Genomic DNA, 21,759 nt, shown 5'->3' on the forward strand with positions numbered 1-21,759 from the left:
TAAATGCACTTAATATATCGCATAGCATCAAGTACAATGAGGTGAGTTTGCGTTTACAAAAAACTAAAAACAAACCCCAATAAACACGGTTTTGAAACGTAACATACACATTGGAAAAATATAGTGGGAATTGATTTATATAGGGTAAATGAATATTGTATGGAAACTTGTTTTTATACAATATTCATTGCCTGTACCAAGTCAGGAATATGACAGTTGTTATCTATTCGTTTGATGTGTTTGGACTTTTGATTTTGCCTTTTGATTTTTGATTTTCCTTTTTGAATTTTCCTTGGAGTTCAGTATTTTTGTGTTATTACTTGTTATTAACTAAATAATTATTATTGCAATATACTTTAAACATTAGTTGTCTTAACAATCAAATAAAAAGTAAATTACCAAAAGATATCGCAAACCAAAGAAAGCTCAAAACAGAAAGTCCCTAATCAAATGACAAAATCAAAAGCTCAAACGCATCAAACTAATTGATAATACATATTCTCTGTAAAACAGGTATTTTATTCTTAAATTATACAAAGTTAAATTTCAATTGTGTAGAATATAATCTCAACCTACATTTAAGAAATGTTATACAGACAACAGCGTCAAGGAGAAAGAGCCTCTCCTGATAACATGAAGAAAATGAAGACCAATCTGATATCTTCGGGTGACTCCGCTACTCTCAATCTATCCGTTAGATAAAGGTACGGAATATGCCGAGTTGTGACGAATGACTAAGACCTCAATCGGCAATCCTCGGGTGACTCCGCTACTCTCAATCTATCCGTTAGATAAAGGTACGGAATAGGCCGAGTTGTGACGAATGACTAAGACCTCAATCGGCAATCCTCGGGTGAATCCGCTACTCTCAATCTATCCGTTAGATAAAAGTACGGAATATGCCGAGTTGTGACGAATGACTAAGACCTCAATCGGCAATCCTCGGGTGAATCCGCTACTCTCAATCTATCCGTTAGATAAAAGTACGGAATATGCCGAGTTGTGACGAATGTCATATTCCAGACTTCGTACAGACTTTTAATAGATATAGGAAGATGTGGTATGAGTGCCAATCAGACAACTCTCCATCCAAGTAATGATTTATAAACGTAAACCCTTATAAGTCAAGGTACGGCCTTCAACATGGAGCCTTGGCTCAAACTAACAACAAGCTATAAAGGGCTCCAACAATACTAATGAAAAACCATTCAAACGGGAAAACCAGCGTCCTTTAAGCATTCATTTCAAAACAGAAATAAAACATCGTGATTTTTTTAGATAGAAATGTTTAATCGTAAACGTAATGTAAAAATACATGTTCGAAGAGAAGAAAACACAATAAGTAATCCTCGAAGTAAAAATTTAAGTATTTCTTTGTCAATTGGTTGTTGAATAATTGAATTTGGAAAGCACAAAATACAAAGGAAATGAATCCAAATTAAAATCAAATATATAGATAACGTTTATAATAACAGTGACACACAGATAAATATAATAATATTAAATTTACTGACTATATACATGTACACATAAGTCTCAAAATAATTCGCTACACAAAATAATAACTTTTTTGGGGTAGGTTTACATTTTCACAAACTTCTTTTACATTAAGAATTGATACTTTGACACTGTACAGGACTGTAAATTCTCTGCGTATTGCAAATAAATAAAAAAACGTGTTATTTAAATCATTATTTGTCCTGTCCAAGTCTAGCATGTAAAAATTGGAAAGGAGGGGGGGATAAAAAAATGTTTAAATATTCAATATAAAAGAAAATGAAGATAACAAATAGACTGACATGGAAAACTCTACATTACTAGGCTATTGTGGTATGTGCTATATCATGAAGAATAATTCGTAAAGGAAAGATGTATATATTCATGATAATATTTCCACACTTTTTTCAGAAGCTTATATTTTAAAAAGTGACAAGCATGCACCCAAGATTCTGGACAAGTTTAAATGTGGTTTTCTTGAAAGATAACCATAACTCGTCCGACTACTCATGATAAAAGAACAATACAAAGTTAAAAAGGAGGGTTCAGACAAAAAACTTATAAATGTAGGTAAATGAAAAAAAACCAGTTCTTAATTATTAGTTTTTTAAAGGATTTGATCCATTTAATTACGAAAGATTGAAATGGTACGAAAGATTATCTTTCTAACTGTCCTTACAATTAGTTCCTGTGGTATACACGAAAGATATAGGCCAGAGATACCAAACGGACATAAGCAAACTGACAACACATGGATAAATAAATAAATTTGGTGTATTTACTGTCTTCTGATTGGTTAAAAGAATTAGTTTTATTTTCAATGTTATCAATTTTTATGGCGACACGCCCACCCTAACGTTGTGTATTCATACGCAAAAATCTGTGTACGTTGTTATTCGTATTAATATACCTTGAGCCTTACTTTTGATAGAAATTTATTTATAATAATGGCAATAATTTATTTTGAATTTATTGAACCATAAAATTAATTTTTGATCTTCACATTTAACATAATCCGTTTTGCGTATTATTTAATGTGAAGAGTCAAAAATTATTTTTATGGTTCAATAAATTCAAAATGAATAACAGACATTCATTAAATAAGAAAAAGACAAACAGATAATCAACAGTACATAAATCACAACATGAAATATTAAACACCAGAAAAAAAAAAACTGGGGATGATCTCAGGTACTCCGGAGAGGTAAACAGATATATCTTATACTATCTGTATTCTACTAAAAATTTCATTAAACAATAAATAATAAAAATAAATTACGGTTAAATTACAGTAAATGATTAAAAATTTAGACATAATGTAAACCGGTATACACTCGGTCACTCACTAATTATTAAAAAATAGTAAAGTACATATATATATATATATATATATATATATACGATTCTAATGCAATTCGTCAGTATTGATAATTTTCATTGGACTTTGACAAATATTTTGTAAAGTTAAATTCAAGTCCATAATTAAGAAAGCCATCATTTTAAATCCCGATTTTTTTGTGGTATGTAATTCTTTTTTCAACGTTGCAACCATTATGAAGCTTACGAAAGGTATACATACGTCTAGAGATTTGATGTTTGACATCGTGAGTATGCATATGACTTCACATTGTTTATTTGCTAAAGACAATGCAACAGTTTTGCGGATATTTTTATTTATGTCAATTTACGTCAAAAATGAAAATATTTGTTAAATGTTATTTATTTCAATATACTGCATTAGAATCGGGATACATGTATTGTATTTTAAGCTTGGCCTTCGTAAAACTTGAGTTGACTGTTGCAAATATCCTTTTACCTTTGACCTAGGTAAACTTATTTTGCGAAAGGAAATCTACGTTTTACGAAGGTCAAGGTTAAAATATAATACAGTTATCTTCAAAATTCAGTCTAATTCAACCTGTCCTCCTGATTTCCATGATACTGGAACTTAGGGTTCCGGGAAAAGTTTTCCATTGTATTCCGAATGGAAGTGTTAAGTTTTGATCATACTCTCCGTTTAGATGTGACATATAACATGCATTGAACCACCAAGCTCCTTTGTATTTCTCTGCGCAGTTATCTGACGCATGATTGTCGTTATCTCTGTCGTAAGTACTAAACTTCGTTCCATTGTTGGTGTAGTTTGACGAACCACTGGAAATACTGTCTCCTGGAAAATAAATTTATTATAAAAAAGATATTATGCAAGCCATATGGTTTGAAATAGAATAAATAGTGTTACAAGTCAAGTCATAATATAACTTTTAATGGTAACGATAGGGTTTTATCAACAGGCATTGTACTAACCAAGAACTGTTAGTATTCCTGTCTAGATAATATACACAATCAAAACCGCTAAACAATTAAAAAATATTCAGTTCATTACCAACCATTAAATAGAAGAATATAGAATGGACACGGATAATGTGTAAAAGAGATAACAACTTATAAAAGAGGACAAAACCAGCTGAGCGCACGCCAATGGGTCTTCAGCGTAGCGAGAAAAATCCACATCCAAAGGTGGGCTTCAGCTTGTTTGTATGTTTAAATACTAGTATACAGCTTGTGTATCCGGAGTTATTGTCAATATATAATTCTATTACCTATTTTGATAATCATCATAATGAAGTGTGTTAATTTATTGGTATATTTTGTCTTTTTACTTGCCATTATATTTGGTTGTTCCAATATTTCGTTGAATGCCTACATGCATTTTCTGATTTGTTAAAGTAAAGTTAATTATTAATTAAATTAGTAATGGAAGTTCAATTGATATAATTCTTTTCTTTGTTGTTACAAAAATTAACATAAAAGAGTGAGAGTACATATATTCGCATTTTGACTTTTTAAATGCCTTTTAAATTATTTATGGGAATATTTGTCTTAATGAAATAATGAGGTGTGGTATATAGGGTACAATAATCAAAACTTGGAACAGATTCGAAATCATAAATATGAGCATGCAAATAATTCCATTATTTTCGAACAATCTATTAGCAGGAACCTGATGCTCGGTAATTGTCGTTTGTTGATGTTTGTCATAAGTGTTTCTCGTTTCACTTTTTTTTTAAATAAAGATTAGACCGTTTTCCCCGTTTTAAATGGCTTTACATGATTTTAAAACTTTTGGGTCCTTCATAGATTGCTGTTCGGTGTGAGCTAAGGCTCCGTGTTGAAGATTGTACGTTGACCTATAATGGTATTCTTTTACAAAATGTGACTTGGATGGCGAGTTGTCTCGTTGGTTTTCATACCACATCTTCTCATTCCGAATTATGAGTCTACCAAGGGTACTGTAAGTAGAATATCCTGTTAAGGTGGTTCGGGCCTATTCGAAGTTTCTGTCAGAAATGTCGTATTTTTTGTTATTTTAATCTATATAGAGAGTAAATCAAATTGATTGAAAAAAATAAGGGGTCCCGGACCATTTAAACCAAAAAACTACTTTTAAAGAGATATGTAAAAGGGACCGTTTTTCAATGAAAGGAGAGGGAAAATAGAGGTATTTAGATATTTTTATCAGAATATTTAAAAAAACGTTATATGACACATGGTCCAAAACTGTAATATAAAAAGGCTAAAATATTGCTTCAAAGAATGAGCAAAAAAACAACAACATAGGTCACCGATAAGGAAAAACAAATATTTTGCCTTAAACACAAAATTTTGGCGGGAAAATGGTGAAATTGGGTGAAATGTCATTTAAAGTCTTATTTTATATATGATATAAATAGGTTTCTTATGATTAGATATTCTTTAAAATGTTTAATATGAGTATCATTCGTTTTAATCGTTACTGAATTAAGAAAGAATCTGGTAACTTTTGCCATGTTTTACTTAATCTATACATTGTATAATTGTTTTCGCGCATTCATATTTAAAAAAAAATGACCTTTTCCCCTTTTCTTCAACTTGGTGTCCTACAAAAAATAGTGACATGCTGACCAAATGTGGAAGTGCATGGTGGGTGATGCATATATATCGGGAGATGCACATATATGCAGGTTGATGCAAAAGGGAAGCAAAAGATACCAAAGGGCTATTCATACTCATATGTCAAAAATAAACTAACAATGCTATAAAAAAAAACCACAATACGAAGAAAAGACAAACAACAGTTTACAAAACAATACATGCAAACTAAAGACTGAACAACACGACATCAAACATGAACGGTGCATTTGAAGGGTGAATGGATCCTGCTACACATTTGTTACCTGTCGTGTTTTCTAGTAGGTACTAGTCCAGTGATAAATCAGGTTACATTGGAATAAAAGAGGACATGATTAGGAAATCGACAATTGGAACACATTTGTCGTTATCTGCGCAATAAGGTAGGAAGCAAAAACCGAGGACACCACACGAACCATACAAGGATCTAGAATGCTCATGTCGGACGGAATAAGCATCTCCTGCTATCTACAGTACTGTACTTTAGTATGTTGCAAAAAATATCTCAATTATGAAAATAAACCGGTAAATTTACAGATTAGAAGAATTTGAAGACCTTAAAAGTTATCAAAGGTACCAGGATTATAACTTAATACTCCAGACGCGCGTTTCGTCTAGATAAGACTCATCAGTGACGCACAGATCAAAATAGTTATGAAGCCAAACAAGTACAAAGTTGAAGAGCATTCCAAAACTAAACATTCCAAAACATATTGCTACTAATATACTACCACATATATATCGTTACAGTCATATTTATGACATGGTTCTATTTGATTGTTGCATCTGTAACAATAGAACTGGAGTAGTAGAGTTAAGTGTTTAGTTTTCATTCTAAGCGGTGTCAAAACTTGATCAATTTAGAGAAAGGCCATACACATCTGTTGGTTAATAGATATAAGAAGATGTGGTATGAGTGCCAATGAGACAATTGTCCATCTAAGTCACAATTTATAAATGTAAACCATTATAGGTCAAGGCACGGCCTTCAACACGGATCCTTGGCTCACACCGAACAGCAAGCTATAAAGGGCCCCAAAAATTAGTAATGTAAAACCAAACGGGAAAACCAACGGTCTAATCTATATAAAAACGAGATACCAGAAACACGTATGAACTACATAAACAGACGACATTTACTGTATATCAGATTCCTGACTTAGGACAGGTGTTTTTATTTTATTTTTATAGTTATGATTGATATTGTTTGGACAGTTTATAAATAATTAAGAAAAAACAAAAAATAATGGTTATACACCCATGACACAAAATTAGAACATGCACAGCAAAAAACACAAAATAAGAAAAGGAACAACACAATGTTTACTGTTCTCATTCTCTAAGTCTCAGTGAGGCCTTCAAAACGGGACGGAAAAAAAAACTCACACCTCACCACAAATTGTACATTTGAGGAATTCTTGTTTATTGTAATTACTGAGAAAAAAAAAGTAAAATAACAAAAATACTGAACTCCGAGGAAAATTCAAAACGGAACGTCCCTAATCAAGTGGCAAAATCAAACGACAAAACACATCAAACGAATGGACAACAACTGTCATATTCCTGACTTGGTACAGGCATTCTCAAATGGAGAAAATGGTGGATTGAACCTGGTTTTATAGCGCTAAATATCTAGCTTGTATGACAGTCGCATCAAATTCCGTTATATTTATAACTATGCGTGAACAAAACAGACATACTAGGTAAAATTGTCAAAAGACTCTAATAGGTTTAATTGGTAGTAATATCTCAATTTTGTGTGTTTGACCCGTAGCCATTCAAGATGACATTATAAAACAACAACACTCAATCACCCACAAATGAATTTAGTTTATTACAAACATTATATTTATTACTGTAAATCAGCTGATATATGCGCGCAATTTATTTTTGCGTTATAAGGCGAATATAAATAGTCGCAAATAATTAGTTACACTTTGATTTTATACCAGGAATTAGATGTACGCGAAATGAATCGTTGCAAAGTCGATGAAAAGGGAATAATCGGGAAATAATAAGTTGGTTAACAGTTTAATTTCTTTTAAATAAAATATATCTCAAATGTACCTGCATCACCGCCTCCGAACTCCTCCACGTGGATTTTGTAGCCAGTCGTCGCATTACCAATAGTGAATCCATTGTACCACGCTTTCTTCCATTTTTGATTTTTGATCCAGACTCGGAGTAGGTATTTTCCGGATAAAGTAAGTTGGCTGATCAGTCTGTTACCTTAAAAATTAAAAACTGGTCAAAATGATATGGCATAAAAAAAGGTTGAAAGGGGTGTAGGCATAAAAGGTTTGATTATTGCTACAAAAACGGATTAAAGATGTCATTTACGAGACTTAAAAACACATAAAACTAAGGGTTTTTCCTGAAGGTTGTGCAAACTATGAATTAATTCATTTCTATCTTTAGATAATAAAGAAAAAAAAAATATTAATTGTATGTGGATTTAACATTCTTTGAATAGAAAATTATCAATGACAGTTCATGCAAGCGTCGATAATTACCAGGGTTGTGACACGAAACAGTGTTAACATAGTACATGTAGTGTAAGCGCATAAGCAATAAGCAATAAGCAATAACAACAATCTGAGGTCAGCATGCAAAATTCAAAGATAACACATTATGATAAGTTCCAAACATAATTACTAATTATAAATTGTTAAAACGCGCCAAAATTTAACTTAATCAAGTGATCAAAGTACAAAGTCTCAAAAAAGAATAGTTGAATTAATATGTTTGTGGTGGTTTGTCAAGTAGTTGTGTAATAGATATTCACAAATATGCACAATTTTATATCTTTTCACAATAAAAGTCTCAATTTTTACAATCAATTACCCCAGTGTAAATACTATTCTTCTCAGTTCATACTTATATATATTTCCGCATTACCCGCATATCATAGCATAATTTTGCAGAACGTCTCCACCCCCCTCCCCCACTAAAAAAAAATAGTTCCAAACTTTAAAATTCCACAAAAGTGTCTAATGTACTATTGTTTTGCCTTTTGATCTTTTTTTCTTTTCTAGCCAAGGCATTGCCAGTTTATTTTCGACTTTTAAGTGTGAACTACCTTTTATAACAGTGGCTTTCAGACACCAGAAGTTATATGATAACCGATTAAATTAAAAAGTTCCAAGACATTAACTGAAGGCATTTTTTTCAAATTAATCATTCATATAGAGCATGTAACTAAAATTTGAATAAATATATAATATATATATATATAAATATATATACAACTCGTCTAAACATCAACCCAACAATGTTAGATCTGTAAATTTGCTTTCGCAAATTTTTGGTTCTTCCCTCGCCGGGATTCGAACCCATGCTACTGTGATATCGTGACACCAAATCGCCTGCACTGCAGCCGTCCCGCTAGACCACACGACCACCTGGGCTCTCAAAAAAAGAGCTTTCGCTGGCCGTGTGTTACCTTTCCTCGTCAGTTTTAATCTAGCGGCGTACTACAGTACATGATATATAAGGCATATATAAATATATATATATATAGAGATATAAAGATGTGTTACCTAGCCAAAACTCGGTACGAAAATCTCCAAAACCCTCCTCATACTCCGTCCAGTTTCTGTAAAAATTGACTGATCCATCTGTCCGTCGCTGTATTACCTGTAATCTTTAAATTTTCTGTGACGTATTCATTGAAAAGAAATTCGTGATAGTTTTGAACCTTTAATGCATATTAATATAACATTATACAATATCTTTGGTCCTCAATGCTCTTCAACTTCGTACTTTATTTGTCCTTTTTAACCTTTTTGGATTTGAGCGTCACTGATGAGTCTTTAGTAGACGAAACGCGCGTCTGGCGTATATACAAAATTTAGTACTGGTATCTATGATGAGTTTATTTATAGACAGAAGAACATACTATCCTCTGTCACAAAATATAGAAGTGCCTTCGTACTATTAGTTCCTAATAGAAGATATTGACTGGAAAGATATTTCCATTTAAACAAATACTACGGTACGAGTTTTTGTTCATAATTGATTTAAAGTTATAGATTGTTTGTCCCAACAAAAACATAACTAGAGGCTCTCAAGAGCCTGTGTCGCTCAACTGAATTTACTTGGGTTTTGAAATCATATAAAAAAGGATAAAATCATAACAGATACTTAAAAAATTATTGAGGCCAAATTTGGTTTAGTATTGGCCCCGTAATTTAATAATACATCCTTTTTCCCAATTCTAGCTATGTTTGGTTTCATTCCATTCAGTGGTTCTTGAAAAGAAGACATCTGCATGTATTTCCAATAGAGTCCTATTAAAAAATAAGTCCCCGGCTGGCGGCCATCTTGGATGATGGATGATGGATTGGTTAAAAAGTAACAACACTTGGTCAGCACCTCATAAGGAACATTCATGCTATGTTTGGTTTTATTCAATTCAGTGGTCTCTAAAAGAAGACATTTGTATGTAGTTCCCATTGGGTCCTATGTTAAACCAAGATGTTAGCTGACGGCCATCTTAGATTTAATACAAAGTATCAATAATTGATTAACACCTCATAATGAACATTCACACTGTTTGGTTTTATTCCATTCGGTGGTTCTCTAATGAAGACATTTGTATGTATTTTATGTAGGGTCCAATGTTAAACTAAGTCCCCCGCTGGCGACCATCTTGGGTGATGGTTCGGCTACAAGCTATAACACTTGGTCAGCACCTCACAAGAAACATTCATGCTATGTTCGCTTTCATTCCATTCAGTGATTCTTTAAAAGAAGACATTTGTATGCATTTTCCATAGGGTCTTATGTTAAACTAAGTCCCCCGCTGGCAGCCATCTTGGGTGATGGGTCGGCTACAAAGTAACAACACTTGCTCAGCACCTCATAAGGAACATTCATGCTATGTTTGGTTCAATTTTATAAAGTGGTTCTCTTAAATAAGACATGTGTATGTATTTCCCATAGGTTCCTATGTTAAACTTAGTCATCCGCTGGCGGCCATCGTGGATGATGGATCAGCTACAAAGTAACAACACTTGGTCAGCACCTCAAAGATATAGCATTGTTTATAAATATCAAGCTTCCAAAGGGGTTTATGACAGCCGATACACCATTACAAATTCCATTAATTTAAGGTGAAACTGCTTTTAGTTTTGATGTACAAATGCACGTCTCGAAAATTGATGTCCGTTCACTAACTTTAGTTTGCCTCAACCAAATGTAATTAAACATAAACATAATGCATATAATCACAAAACACATAACACAAAACAGCTTCGAAATCGTGTGGCGTATCTTTTATCGTTTATGAGGTATGCTTTTTTTTAAAAGACATATACATTGCTAAATATCTTTCGTTTACATAACTTTAGTTTGCCTTAACCAATCTGTTTGTGGAAGTTGACTCATGCATATTTACAAGTAGGGATATCAGTGGCCCATAGATACATCATCCATGATTTTTATAAATATTTTTGTATCCTACGGGAGACATTTAAAAACAAATTGAGAGTTCTTTAAATCTACGGTTACGGTTCAATTTTGTCAAAATAAGCTAAGAATCATTTCCTGTATAGTAAACGCGAAATATTGTTAACAATTGAAATAAGTGCACGCGGCGTTGAAGTGCGTTTTCTTATGCTATGCTTGGGTACACACAGCTGTATGTTAGATTAGTAAATTGGATTTGGACAGTCCTTTATGTAGAAAATGTTCAAATCACCTAAATCAGAAATGTTTAACATATAAGGGACAATATACGCACACCTGTATTGGTTAGATAATAGTATTTTTACAATGACTAAATCGATTCTTATTTTTAAAATACATACATTCCACCATTCTTTAAGTTTTTCACAATATATGTTGAAACCAGTTGAAGTTCCAGGATAAATTTTGTAAGTCCCAGAACCACAGTGGCGTGGTACGTCTCTACAGTCATGTGGTTTGTATGCTGTAAGATACTTGGATAAATTAATGATGTTTTATAAGACTATAATACAGTGTTGACTGCTGTACCCCTATTTTCGACATTCTGAACTATAATGTTTGTTTGCTTTGTTCATACATCGTTGTCAATATAATGCACCTGTCATGCAAAAAGTAAAATCACAAAAATGCTGTACTCCGAGGAAAACTCAAAACGGAAAGTCCCTAATCTAATAGCAAAATCAAATTATAAAACACATTAAACGAATGGACAACAACTGTCATATTCCTAACATGGTACAGGCATTTTCAAATGTAGAAATTTGTGGATTGAACCTGGTTTTATAGCGCTAAACTTCTCACTTGTACGACAGTCGCATCAAATTCCATTATTTTGAAAAAAGATGCGTAAACAAAATGTCACAAATAGGGGCAGAACAACCACACGAACCCCGCCAACAACTGGGGGTGATACCAGGTGCTGCTTCACATGTGGCACCCGTCGTGTTACTCATGTCATTACTTAGTCGGTAAATAGTAGGTAGATCATATATGTGAAAAGGGAACAGGATTGTTGTTACGACATAAGGAACATATCCGATATCATCTGTATAACGGATATTCAACAACGGTCAACTAACTAGTGATGGTGTCCGTAAAATCTCTTTTGTCGTAAAGTAAGAAATTTCGCGAGCTATTAAAACCAGGTGTAATCCCCCAAGTTCTACATGAGAACATGCATGTACTAATTGAGGAATATGCCAGTTGTTATCTATTCTTTTGATGTGTTTGAGCTTTTGTCTTCCTATTTGCCTAGGGACTTTTCGGTTTGGTTTATTTTTTTGTAATTCTACTATTATACAACAACAATTATTGAACGACAAAACATGTATGGCATGATCGTATATCAGAAAAATGGTATTTATGCCATTGAGGCAACCTCCCATCGAAGAACTTGGGATAAAGACGAAGACATTCAAATACTTTTCAGAAATTAGCAAAATCTATAATTACTTCCATTGCCATTGTTATTACTTAAATAGGCTTACTATAAAAAAGAAGATACGGTATGATTGCCAATGAGATAACTATCCAGAAAAGACCAATATGAAACAGACATTAACAACTATAGGTCACCGTACGGCCTTCAACAATGAGCAAAGCTCATTCCGTATAGTCAGCTATAAAAGGCCCTGAAAAAACAATGTATCCTGTTTTACTTCAATGAGCCATTATACTTACGTTTTTCCACGCAGCAAAATAATGTCTTCCAATTTTTAGATTTTTTGTCACAAATAACAAAGGGTTTTCCAACCAGCTCATAGGAATTGTTTAGGCATTTATACTGGTTGCCTGCTTCTAAATTAGCATAGACCCCAAACGTTTCAGTGGAAACAGCAAACGGTGTTTCAGGTGGTTTATCTTTACAATCTGTAATTGAAAGACATCGTAAAAATTAATAAATAAAAAAACCTTATCGTAGTAATCGGGATGGAAATTTTTTATTTGTTCCTGACGCGATTTTCGTCTACAAAAGACTGTTTAGTGACGCTTGAAAAAAGAAAAAATGGACACGGCCAAACGAAGTACGAAGATAAAGAGCATTGATGACAAAAAATCCTTAAAGTTTTGCAAATACGGATAATGGAAAAAATATCGTGTCTCTAAGGCGTTTATCAAGATTAGATCACATAGAAATTATTACCACTTAATGCTTAGCGACCAAACCAACAAATCAATTAAATCATATGCTTTAACTTGTGAATATAATATTTCGTGTATTTCAAGTTTTCGAGATTCACAAGTGATAACCTGTTTCCGACAGTCAAATTGGAATAATAACTTCATTATTTTTATCTTGACGGAACAAGGAGAGTAAAATTAACGGTAAAAATTCCAGTTATTGACTTTTAATTACTGTCAACAGATTGGTGTAGATAGCAATGGGTATTATTTTACGTTTTTGGATTCGAAACCTTTTTTTAGCGTCACTGATGAGTCTTTTATAGACGAAGCGCCCGTCTGTCTGAATTATAAAAATTCAATCCTGGTATCAATATATGATGAGTTTATTTTTCCGTTAAGGAAAGGTAGATATTTAGGTACATTCTGTAAATATAAACGTATTCTTTCGTACTGACAATCATGCCAAGTTTTTATGAATGGTTTTATTTTTACTTCTTTCATATTTTTCGAAGACTGCTTATTTGAACTATACTCACATGCATGTTCACACGACGTGACTCCATTATTCTTTATAATACATTTTTCCCCATTATCACAATTACGATCTGCACATTTGCCTGCAAGAGCCTGAAATACATGTCAAAAATCACATAAGCTGCACATGGTTATTGATTTAATAGCAAATTAAGTAATACTTGTGGTAATTATACTCTGATCACCACCACATTCATGCAGTAACTCAGGATGAACGAGAAACCAGTTGTATGCGCAATGTGATTTTTGACTGGAACAACGAAATAAACCAGTTATTTAACTCTATGATAATTTCGACTGGAAAAGTGAGATAAACCAGACATGTCTAAAATTTTTGTTTCGACTGCAACATTATTACATTAATTTGTGAAGAGGACAGTTCTGTCTTGGTTGGTGACCTTTATATTAAATGTAGTAATTTAAAGTCATAAGAAACCTCAAATTAAAAAAAAATCATGCATATGTTTTTTATAACTAAATGGATAGTTTTCATTATACAACTTACGTACATATACTTTTTTCTGAGGAAAATTCTTTAATTTGTCCACATTTAGAAGAAGTTTATTTGTTTTTAATTGCTTGCTTCCAGGAAGCAATTCGCTGACATTTTTTCCGTATGCATAGTGACCTGAGCGTTACCCTTCTCGTAAAAACCCGGTGATCGCAATACGCTTGGATCTGTCATTAAAATAAACAATTATCTGATTGTACATGTTAAACACATGCCCAATACCCATGCTTTTTGTTATTTATTTACTATAAGGTGACAATCGATAAACTTTGGCTTTAAAACACGGCATTTAAATGAGCAGCCATATTTGTTGAATCATAACAGACAGAGAGAAAAAAACATTGACGATTTTACGATATATTTGCGTAAAAAATGACAGAAACGTGCACAGAGTTCTAAGTTTATGATATATACATGCATTGGTTCAATAATAGGATAAACATTATTTTTCACCACTCACTGGTTTCATATGACTTTAAGAGAAAAGAAAAAATATCCAAATTTGTCATCATTTAAAATCCGGACGAAACATACTACCGTTTTATTATCATGAGCATAATTTAGTTTACTGAAATATTTATATCATGATTCGTATAAAAAATGAGATGAGGTATGTTTGCAAATAAGACCATATACCAAAGATCACATAAAGTATATGTTAGCTAACAAAAGCAACCATAAAGCCTTCAACAATAAGAAAAAACCCAAACCGTATAAATGGCCCCGACATGAAAAATATGAAGTTTTTCAATTACGACACACTATTGCCTTTTTTTAATACAAAAAAATCAACGGACACATATAACAGACATGAATTAACGACAACCACTGAACTACATGCTTCTGATTTGATACAGGCACATAAAGAATGTTGTGAGGTTTAACAAATGTATGTGTGTTCATTCCTTTTCGTAATCCTGAACAATGGTTTGACAGCACAACATAAGAACAAACTATAATTATAAGCTGAAAACATGTTTAATTCATCAGATCGATACCAAGCTGAAAAAAAATCAGACAAAAACAGACGTGGCAGGGTTTTTATCAATCCCTTACAACAAAAAAGGACACTGAGAGTACTCGCAGTTACTGACAGCCATTTCGAAGCTATCAAAATCTCGTCATATATTTAAGACAAAAATATCAATCACTACACATCTATTATCCAATGGATTTAGTGTGCAGACCTGATTTATAGTAACAAAACATAATGACCAAAATAAAAAAAAGGTACCAGGATTATAATTTAGTACGCCAAACAAACGTATCGACAGATTGTAGTACCGTTAAGTTGCATATTGTATAACAAAACTTTAAGTATGAATTTAATTCACTGAAATTAAAATCAATATTTATACCAATAAAAATACAACTTTATTTATGTCACAAGTATAATTTTACTTATATAACAATCACGAATTATAATATTTAAGGAATGACTGTAATATTTTTTTCTGTCTATGAAGAAATAACATACAAAATTTGGTGCACACTGAATAACGCGCGTAGCGAATTATTTAACAGTGTGCACCACATTTTTTTTAATGTTATTTCGAATAGACAGAAACAATATAACAGTCATTTCTTATAATTTAATTCTAAATTTCATTTTAAACCGTAGAAAATAATGAAAAAAGTTGTTGACGTCACGGTCACATGACTACATTATGTCTATGGGCTGATAACAAAATAACGTCAGCCAATCAAAAGACGCGTTACATCCAACATTAAATTATTCAAAGATATCATTCATTAGTACATCCATCTTTTCTGGTTATATTTGAAAAATACTCATAATACTAACAATATAGTTCTGTAATAATTAATTATCATATTATATTTTCCTCTCATTCCCCCTTTCACTTGCTCACTCTCTGCATTTCGTATGAAAAAAAGAAAAAAAGAGACATGTTAGCAGTTACTAATCAGTTGAAAAAGTAATAAGCCAGCAGTGATGCAAGCTCTCAATGACACGAATCTTTATAAAGAGAATCTATTATGTACTGTAAACCAACATATTTTGCGAGCGATTGACTTTCGCCAGTAGAGAAATAACGCGGATGTAAATCGTCGCGAATATGTAAAACTTAGATTATTCCTTGTTTTACTACTTCAAGTAAAATTGAAAATTGCAAAATTAACTCGCCGCGGAAAGGCCTTCAATCAATAAGTACTTTTCTGCTTTTATTTTGAAGAAAATACTTTTAAACAAGGGAAAGGAATGTATTTTTTATTCCACTGCCTATACTTTTTTTTACTATTGAATATTAAATTTACATAATTGTTTTCTTATCCGTTTCGTTTTATAACTAAACACAACATACACAATCATAACCAGTACCGATTCAAAGTTACTTGTCTATTCATTCTTTTCTAATTGTTTTTAGACTTGAAATGATTTTTAAAACGCACTCTATCAAAATGTTTTATTTAAACATTAACCGCAGGTAAGGTCGCACAAGGCAATCCTGACGCTCAGAGGGGAATTGTAAGTTTTGTTCGACGTAACCAATCACATTTTGATTTCGCTATTAAAATCAACATGCAGTGGAATAATATCATTTATTATTTATTGTGTTTCCTATGCCAATCTATGAAAACGTGACTTTAAAGTTTCAGTTTTCTTTCATTGTATAATAGAATAAACCTAAAGTAAACAGGACGTGTAAAAAATCTCTTTCAAATGATTTTGGATATGACATGTCTTTGTAGGCTTCAAGTATTTCAACTTATAGACACGATTTTGTCATGTGACCGTGACGGTATCAATATTTTGTCATAATACCCTCCAAAAAATGGAATTAAGAATTGAATTATGAGGACTTATTTCAGCATTATTCGCCTTCAATAAAATAAGTACACAAGATTCAGTTTTGTAAATGATTTATCATCACACGCCCTTGTAAGGGATAAATAATAACGGGTGTCTGTTCGTCCGTCCGCTTTTGCTGGTTTTATAGCGCCTTCATGTGTACAATTTTTGCCAGAATTTAATAAAAACGAGTTTGAAAGGTTTAGATTAGACATGGGTTAGTAAAATATAAAAATAAGTGACAAATTAGTATTTTGTTAGAATTATATATTCAATAAAAAATTGAATTGTAAACGACGGCTTCATACTAAAATATATGACAAATGGGACGAATTTAACTTCCTAACTATCAATTTCCTATTTCTCAGCAATATAATACCCTCTTCTCCAGCGTATTGTGTTTTCATATCTCAGTTAATTGGGTACGTTATGCTATTGCATGATCACACTTTACGGACGTATACAGGAGTGTGCTCCTTTTGCAGATACCGCTCCAACAAAGTCATGAGGACGAAAGATTAAAAACCATGCGTTTTCATATCTTCCCAGATATTATATATTTTTATCTCAAATTTAAAAAAAAAATTTGAATAATTAAATCAATGTTTTATCAACACAAATTTGTCAACCTTATCAAAATTTCCCAGGAGAGAAATGTCGACAAATTTAACGATATTGTTTTAAATTATTTTGAAATGACCAATTATTAAATATACAATTGAAATCGATTTCAATTTCAATAAAATTAACTATGAAGCAGCGTTTAAAAAGTATTTAGGATTATTTGTTCGGACAATGTCACGATCCAACTTATTTTACCTACAAGATAGGCGAAAAAAATCAAAAGGCCATTCAACTTGTAAGTCGAAAACAAACTGTCAATACCATTAGAAAACAATAAGAAACAATTGAAAGATAGTCAATATACAAACACGAACTTCACGTTAAACTTGTGTGATCTCAGATGCCCCGAAAGGGTAAGCAGAACCTACACAACATGTCACATCCGTTTTGTTACTTATACGAGTATTAGCCGGGAATTAAATCAAATTTGGCCGGTCATGTTCAAGAAACAGATGTTATGGTATTGAAATAAAAGTTCAGGAGCCATAGAATCGGGCAAAATTATTTAATGCATGGACTTTTGTTATATTTTATGTACATTATTTTCAAATGCAGACGTAGTTACAATTATGAAAAGAATTATTCTAATGTGTGGCATGAAAATACTAAGGAGTAAAATCATAAATTATAGAAATGTCATGGATAAAGGGATCAAGACTTAACCAAGACTTTTAGATCTAGCAAAGGACTTAGTAACACGAATCCTGTCAGAACGCAAAGTGCTCTATAAAATCGTACAATGTGGGTTTACTCGATAAATTCATACTAAAATTGGTAAGAAAATTAACTTTCATAAAGCCAATACGGAACAAGAACATTACCTTCGGCCAGGTCGATATATCACTGTAAACCGATCCTGATTCATCCTGGATAGCTGCGCCATCGGGCCTTTCACCTAGTGCGTCACAAAGTTTCCAATTCTTTCTATAGTTAATAGCCTTGCATTGTGACGTCAATAAGCACTCCTTTGCACATTCCATTAGACTTTTGTTTCGAATTCGTCGGAGAATGTTCATGTGTTGACTTTTACCATGTTTTAATTGACCAATTTTTAATTCATTATTTGAACGTTGGCAATCTTCATCGTCAGCGTCACAATATTCTTGAAGTGAACATTCACAATTTATGAAAACATGTTTAAGTATAAGAAGAATAAGAATATTCTTCGCTTTCAACTCCATTCCTTATTTTAGTATTTCGTATTCATAAATAGTCCGAACTTGTCATGTTAACTTGCTCGCATCAGTCTAAATTCTCTGATGTACAGCTCATGCAATTAATTCATATAGGATCGTTGCATAAATTGTCAATAGTTAATCGATAGAATGATTGGCTAATTAGTAACGAGTACAACAACTGCATGTTATTTTAGCAACTGAATTCATTTTTATAAGTTAAATATTGTAATTTAAATGGTACTAAAGTGGCTAAACCGAATCCTGCATAAACCGAAAACCTGTATAAACCAAACATGTTCTTAAGCACCGTCATATCAAATTATATGCGCTGTGGATCTGATAAAACAGAACATCTACCAAAACAGAACAAAATCTTAAGTCCCGAAGATGTTCGGTATAAACAGGTTTAATTATATGACAAATTGATACAACAATCTTTGACTGAAAAAAAGTTATTGAATTTTACTCAAAAAGAAAAAAAAACATAACTTTTTAAGGATTTTCTTAGAACTTAATTTTGGGATTTTGGGAAGTATACTGGTCGAACAACTTGTGAACTAAAGTGCAGAAAAAATGGTTAGATATAGATAAAAACAACAGGTCAATTTAATTTACCATACAATTCATCTGTACAATTGAGTATGTTAACAAGATTATAGGAAGGCAAACAATCATAAAAACTTTCTATATTACATGTATTAATGAAAATCTAATAAAATAAGAATAACCGGAACCTTTTCCAGAAAAGATCAAGATTGAATGCAGAAATTCTTGTTCTTATTAATTCAATTTAAGTTCACAAGGATATGAGATATGAAAAAAGTAAAATAACAAAAATACTGATCTCCAAGAAAAATCAAAACTTAAAATCTATAATGAAATGATAAAATCAAACGATTAAACACATCAAACGAATGGACACCACCTGTCATATTCCTGACTTGGTACAGGCATTCTCAAATGTAGAAAATGGACTATCTAAAATGTTTGTTATTAAGGAGGCTCGAGGGTATAAAATTTCAGAAAATAAACTTTTTTTTTTCATTACACAGTTTATTTGTTACGTTATTAGTTGTGATTTATCATATGGTACAAAATTCATTCAAAAAAATGAATTCGTTTTGGTCCCAGATGACTTTTAAAATGTATATATCATTGGAAAAGCTCCAAATTATCTCCCTTTGGTGCAAAATTGCCATATTTTGGCATTAAAATTGCAATATCGTTTTTTAACTCATCTGTGACCTATATTTTTTATTATTATTTTGAAATAAGCTGCACTTGAGCTAAACTATTGTAAAATTTGAGCGATTTCTGTAATTTAGTTCTTTTTTTATTTCCATAATTCCTCTATTTCTCCTATTAGTTCAACAGAAAAAAAGTACCTTTACAAAAATGTATGTCTCTTTCGAAGGCAAATTATGAGCGTAAATAAACGGTGACCCCATATTTTAATTTTATTTTTCTATTAAGTATAAGATAAAGTTCATTTATAGGAAAATATAGCGAAATCCTATATTAAGGAAAAGCTTCGATTTAGACCGCGAGCCCCCTTAAGTATCATCACTATATTTGAAAATGAAATTAAAAAAAAATATCCCGTTTAAATGGTTTTACACAAATTATTTTGGGCCCTTTATAGCTTGCTGTCCTGGATGAGCCAATGTTCCGTGTTGAAGACCGTACTTTGGCCTTGGTTTACTTTTACAAATTGTGACTTGGATGGAGAGTAGTCTCATTGGCACACAATGATATATCTATAAGTAAGAATTTTGCTTTGTCTTTGAGAAGATTAGTAAAATGCATGCCTCAAGTTGGTACAAAAATAATGATGGTCAGTTAGTGTGAACTACTCAAACTTTTTGGAATACCGACTGTCTATTGAAATATCAATCTACAAAACTCAAGAAAGATATTGTCGTTGACAATATCAAGCATCACACTTTAAGAATTTTCACGACCTAAAACATGAGATTTTTATAGGCGATTCCGATATTTGTAAAACAATATATTCGATCTTTCAGTAAAATAAGTTTGAAAGTGGTAAAAATTGTAGACAATTTGAATTAGTATTCAAAGACGAGTCTATAGAAAAGAAGATTCCATCTGATGAGTTAAGCCTTTTTCAACTGATTTTTATAGTTCGTTCTTATGTAGTACTGTTATACCACTATCCCAGGTTAGGGGAGGGTTGGGATCCCGCTAACATGTTTAACCCCGCCACATTATTTATATATGTGCCTGTCCCAAGTCAGGAGCCTGTAATTCAGGGGTTGTCATTAGTTTATGTGTTACATATTTGTTTTTCGTTCATTTTTTCACATAAATAAGGCCGTCAGTTTTCTCGTTTGAATTGTTTTACATTATCATATCGGGGTCTTTTATAGCTGACTATGCGGTATGGGCTGTGCTCATTGTTGAAGGCCGTACGGTGACCCATAGTTGTTAATGTCTGTGTCATTGTGGTCTTTTGTGGATAGTTGTCTCATTGGCAATCATACCACATCTTCTTTTTTATATGTTTGCCAATAAGACAACGCACCACAAAGACCAAATGACACAGACATTAACAACTACAGATCACCATACGGCCATTAAAAATGAGCAAAGGCCATACCGCATAGTCATAGATAATGAAAAAAGTATTAGTAAAAAACGAGCTTCCAGATAAATTCAAAACAATGACAAAATTAAACGTTATTTTTTTTAAACACAGGAATGAATAGAAAACAGATGTTATATTTCTGACTTGGTATAGGGAATTTTTGACAAATTGATGATGATGATCTATGGGAGTTTAGAGTCCGACTATCCTGTCTGGATATCGCGGACTGTAGCAACCTATTCTATAGACTGGAGTCTGTCGGTCTTTTTTTTTTACTCCGACTGCGTTGGTGTTGCTGCTACGGAGTATCAGGTCGTGCTGCTTGTATGGCTGATTGTATTGCCTCTTTGGATTGTTCAGTGACGACGGGCGATGTGTGCGGTGGTGTGCGCAGTAGGTCTGGGTGGTCGATGTCAAACCCATCTTCAAAGTCGATCCTACTGCGCTTGCCTCT

The 21,759-nt window shown here is 32.5% G+C and overlaps 1 protein-coding gene across 1 annotated transcript; it reads right to left on the minus strand.

Annotated features, from left to right (window-relative positions):
* Window positions 1-1,250: 1,250 nt before the first annotated feature.
* LOC143051759 (fibrinogen C domain-containing protein 1-A-like) lies at window positions 1,251-18,735 on the minus strand. The gene is made up of 7 exons (XM_076224669.1): window positions 18,344-18,735; window positions 13,578-13,668; window positions 12,598-12,786; window positions 11,259-11,380; window positions 8,988-9,084; window positions 7,516-7,677; window positions 1,251-3,667 (listed from the first exon to the last, which is right to left on the minus strand). The coding sequence occupies exons 1-7, from the start codon at window positions 18,701-18,703 to the stop codon at window positions 3,411-3,413; spliced, it is 1,278 nt and encodes a 425-aa protein (XP_076080784.1). The 5' UTR covers window positions 18,704-18,735; the 3' UTR covers window positions 1,251-3,410.
* Window positions 18,736-21,759: the final 3,024 nt, after the last annotated feature.

Source organism: Mytilus galloprovincialis, chromosome 11 (genome assembly GCF_965363235.1).
Source record: "Mytilus galloprovincialis chromosome 11, xbMytGall1.hap1.1, whole genome shotgun sequence".
NCBI lineage: Eukaryota > Metazoa > Mollusca > Bivalvia > Mytilida > Mytilidae > Mytilus > Mytilus galloprovincialis.

Coding starts and splice junctions, on each gene's coding strand:
- LOC143051759 (XM_076224669.1), bottom strand. CDS start 18,703: ATGGAGTTGAAAGCGAAGAATATTCTTATTCTTCTTATACTTAAACAT. Junction 11,381..12,597: donor ATTTTGCTGCGTGGAAAAAC/GTAAGTATAATG, acceptor AGTATCTTACAG/CATACAAACCACATGACTGT. Junction 9,085..11,258: donor AACTTAAAGAATGGTGGAAT/GTATGTATTTTA, acceptor TAAAGATTACAG/GTAATACAGCGACGGACAGA.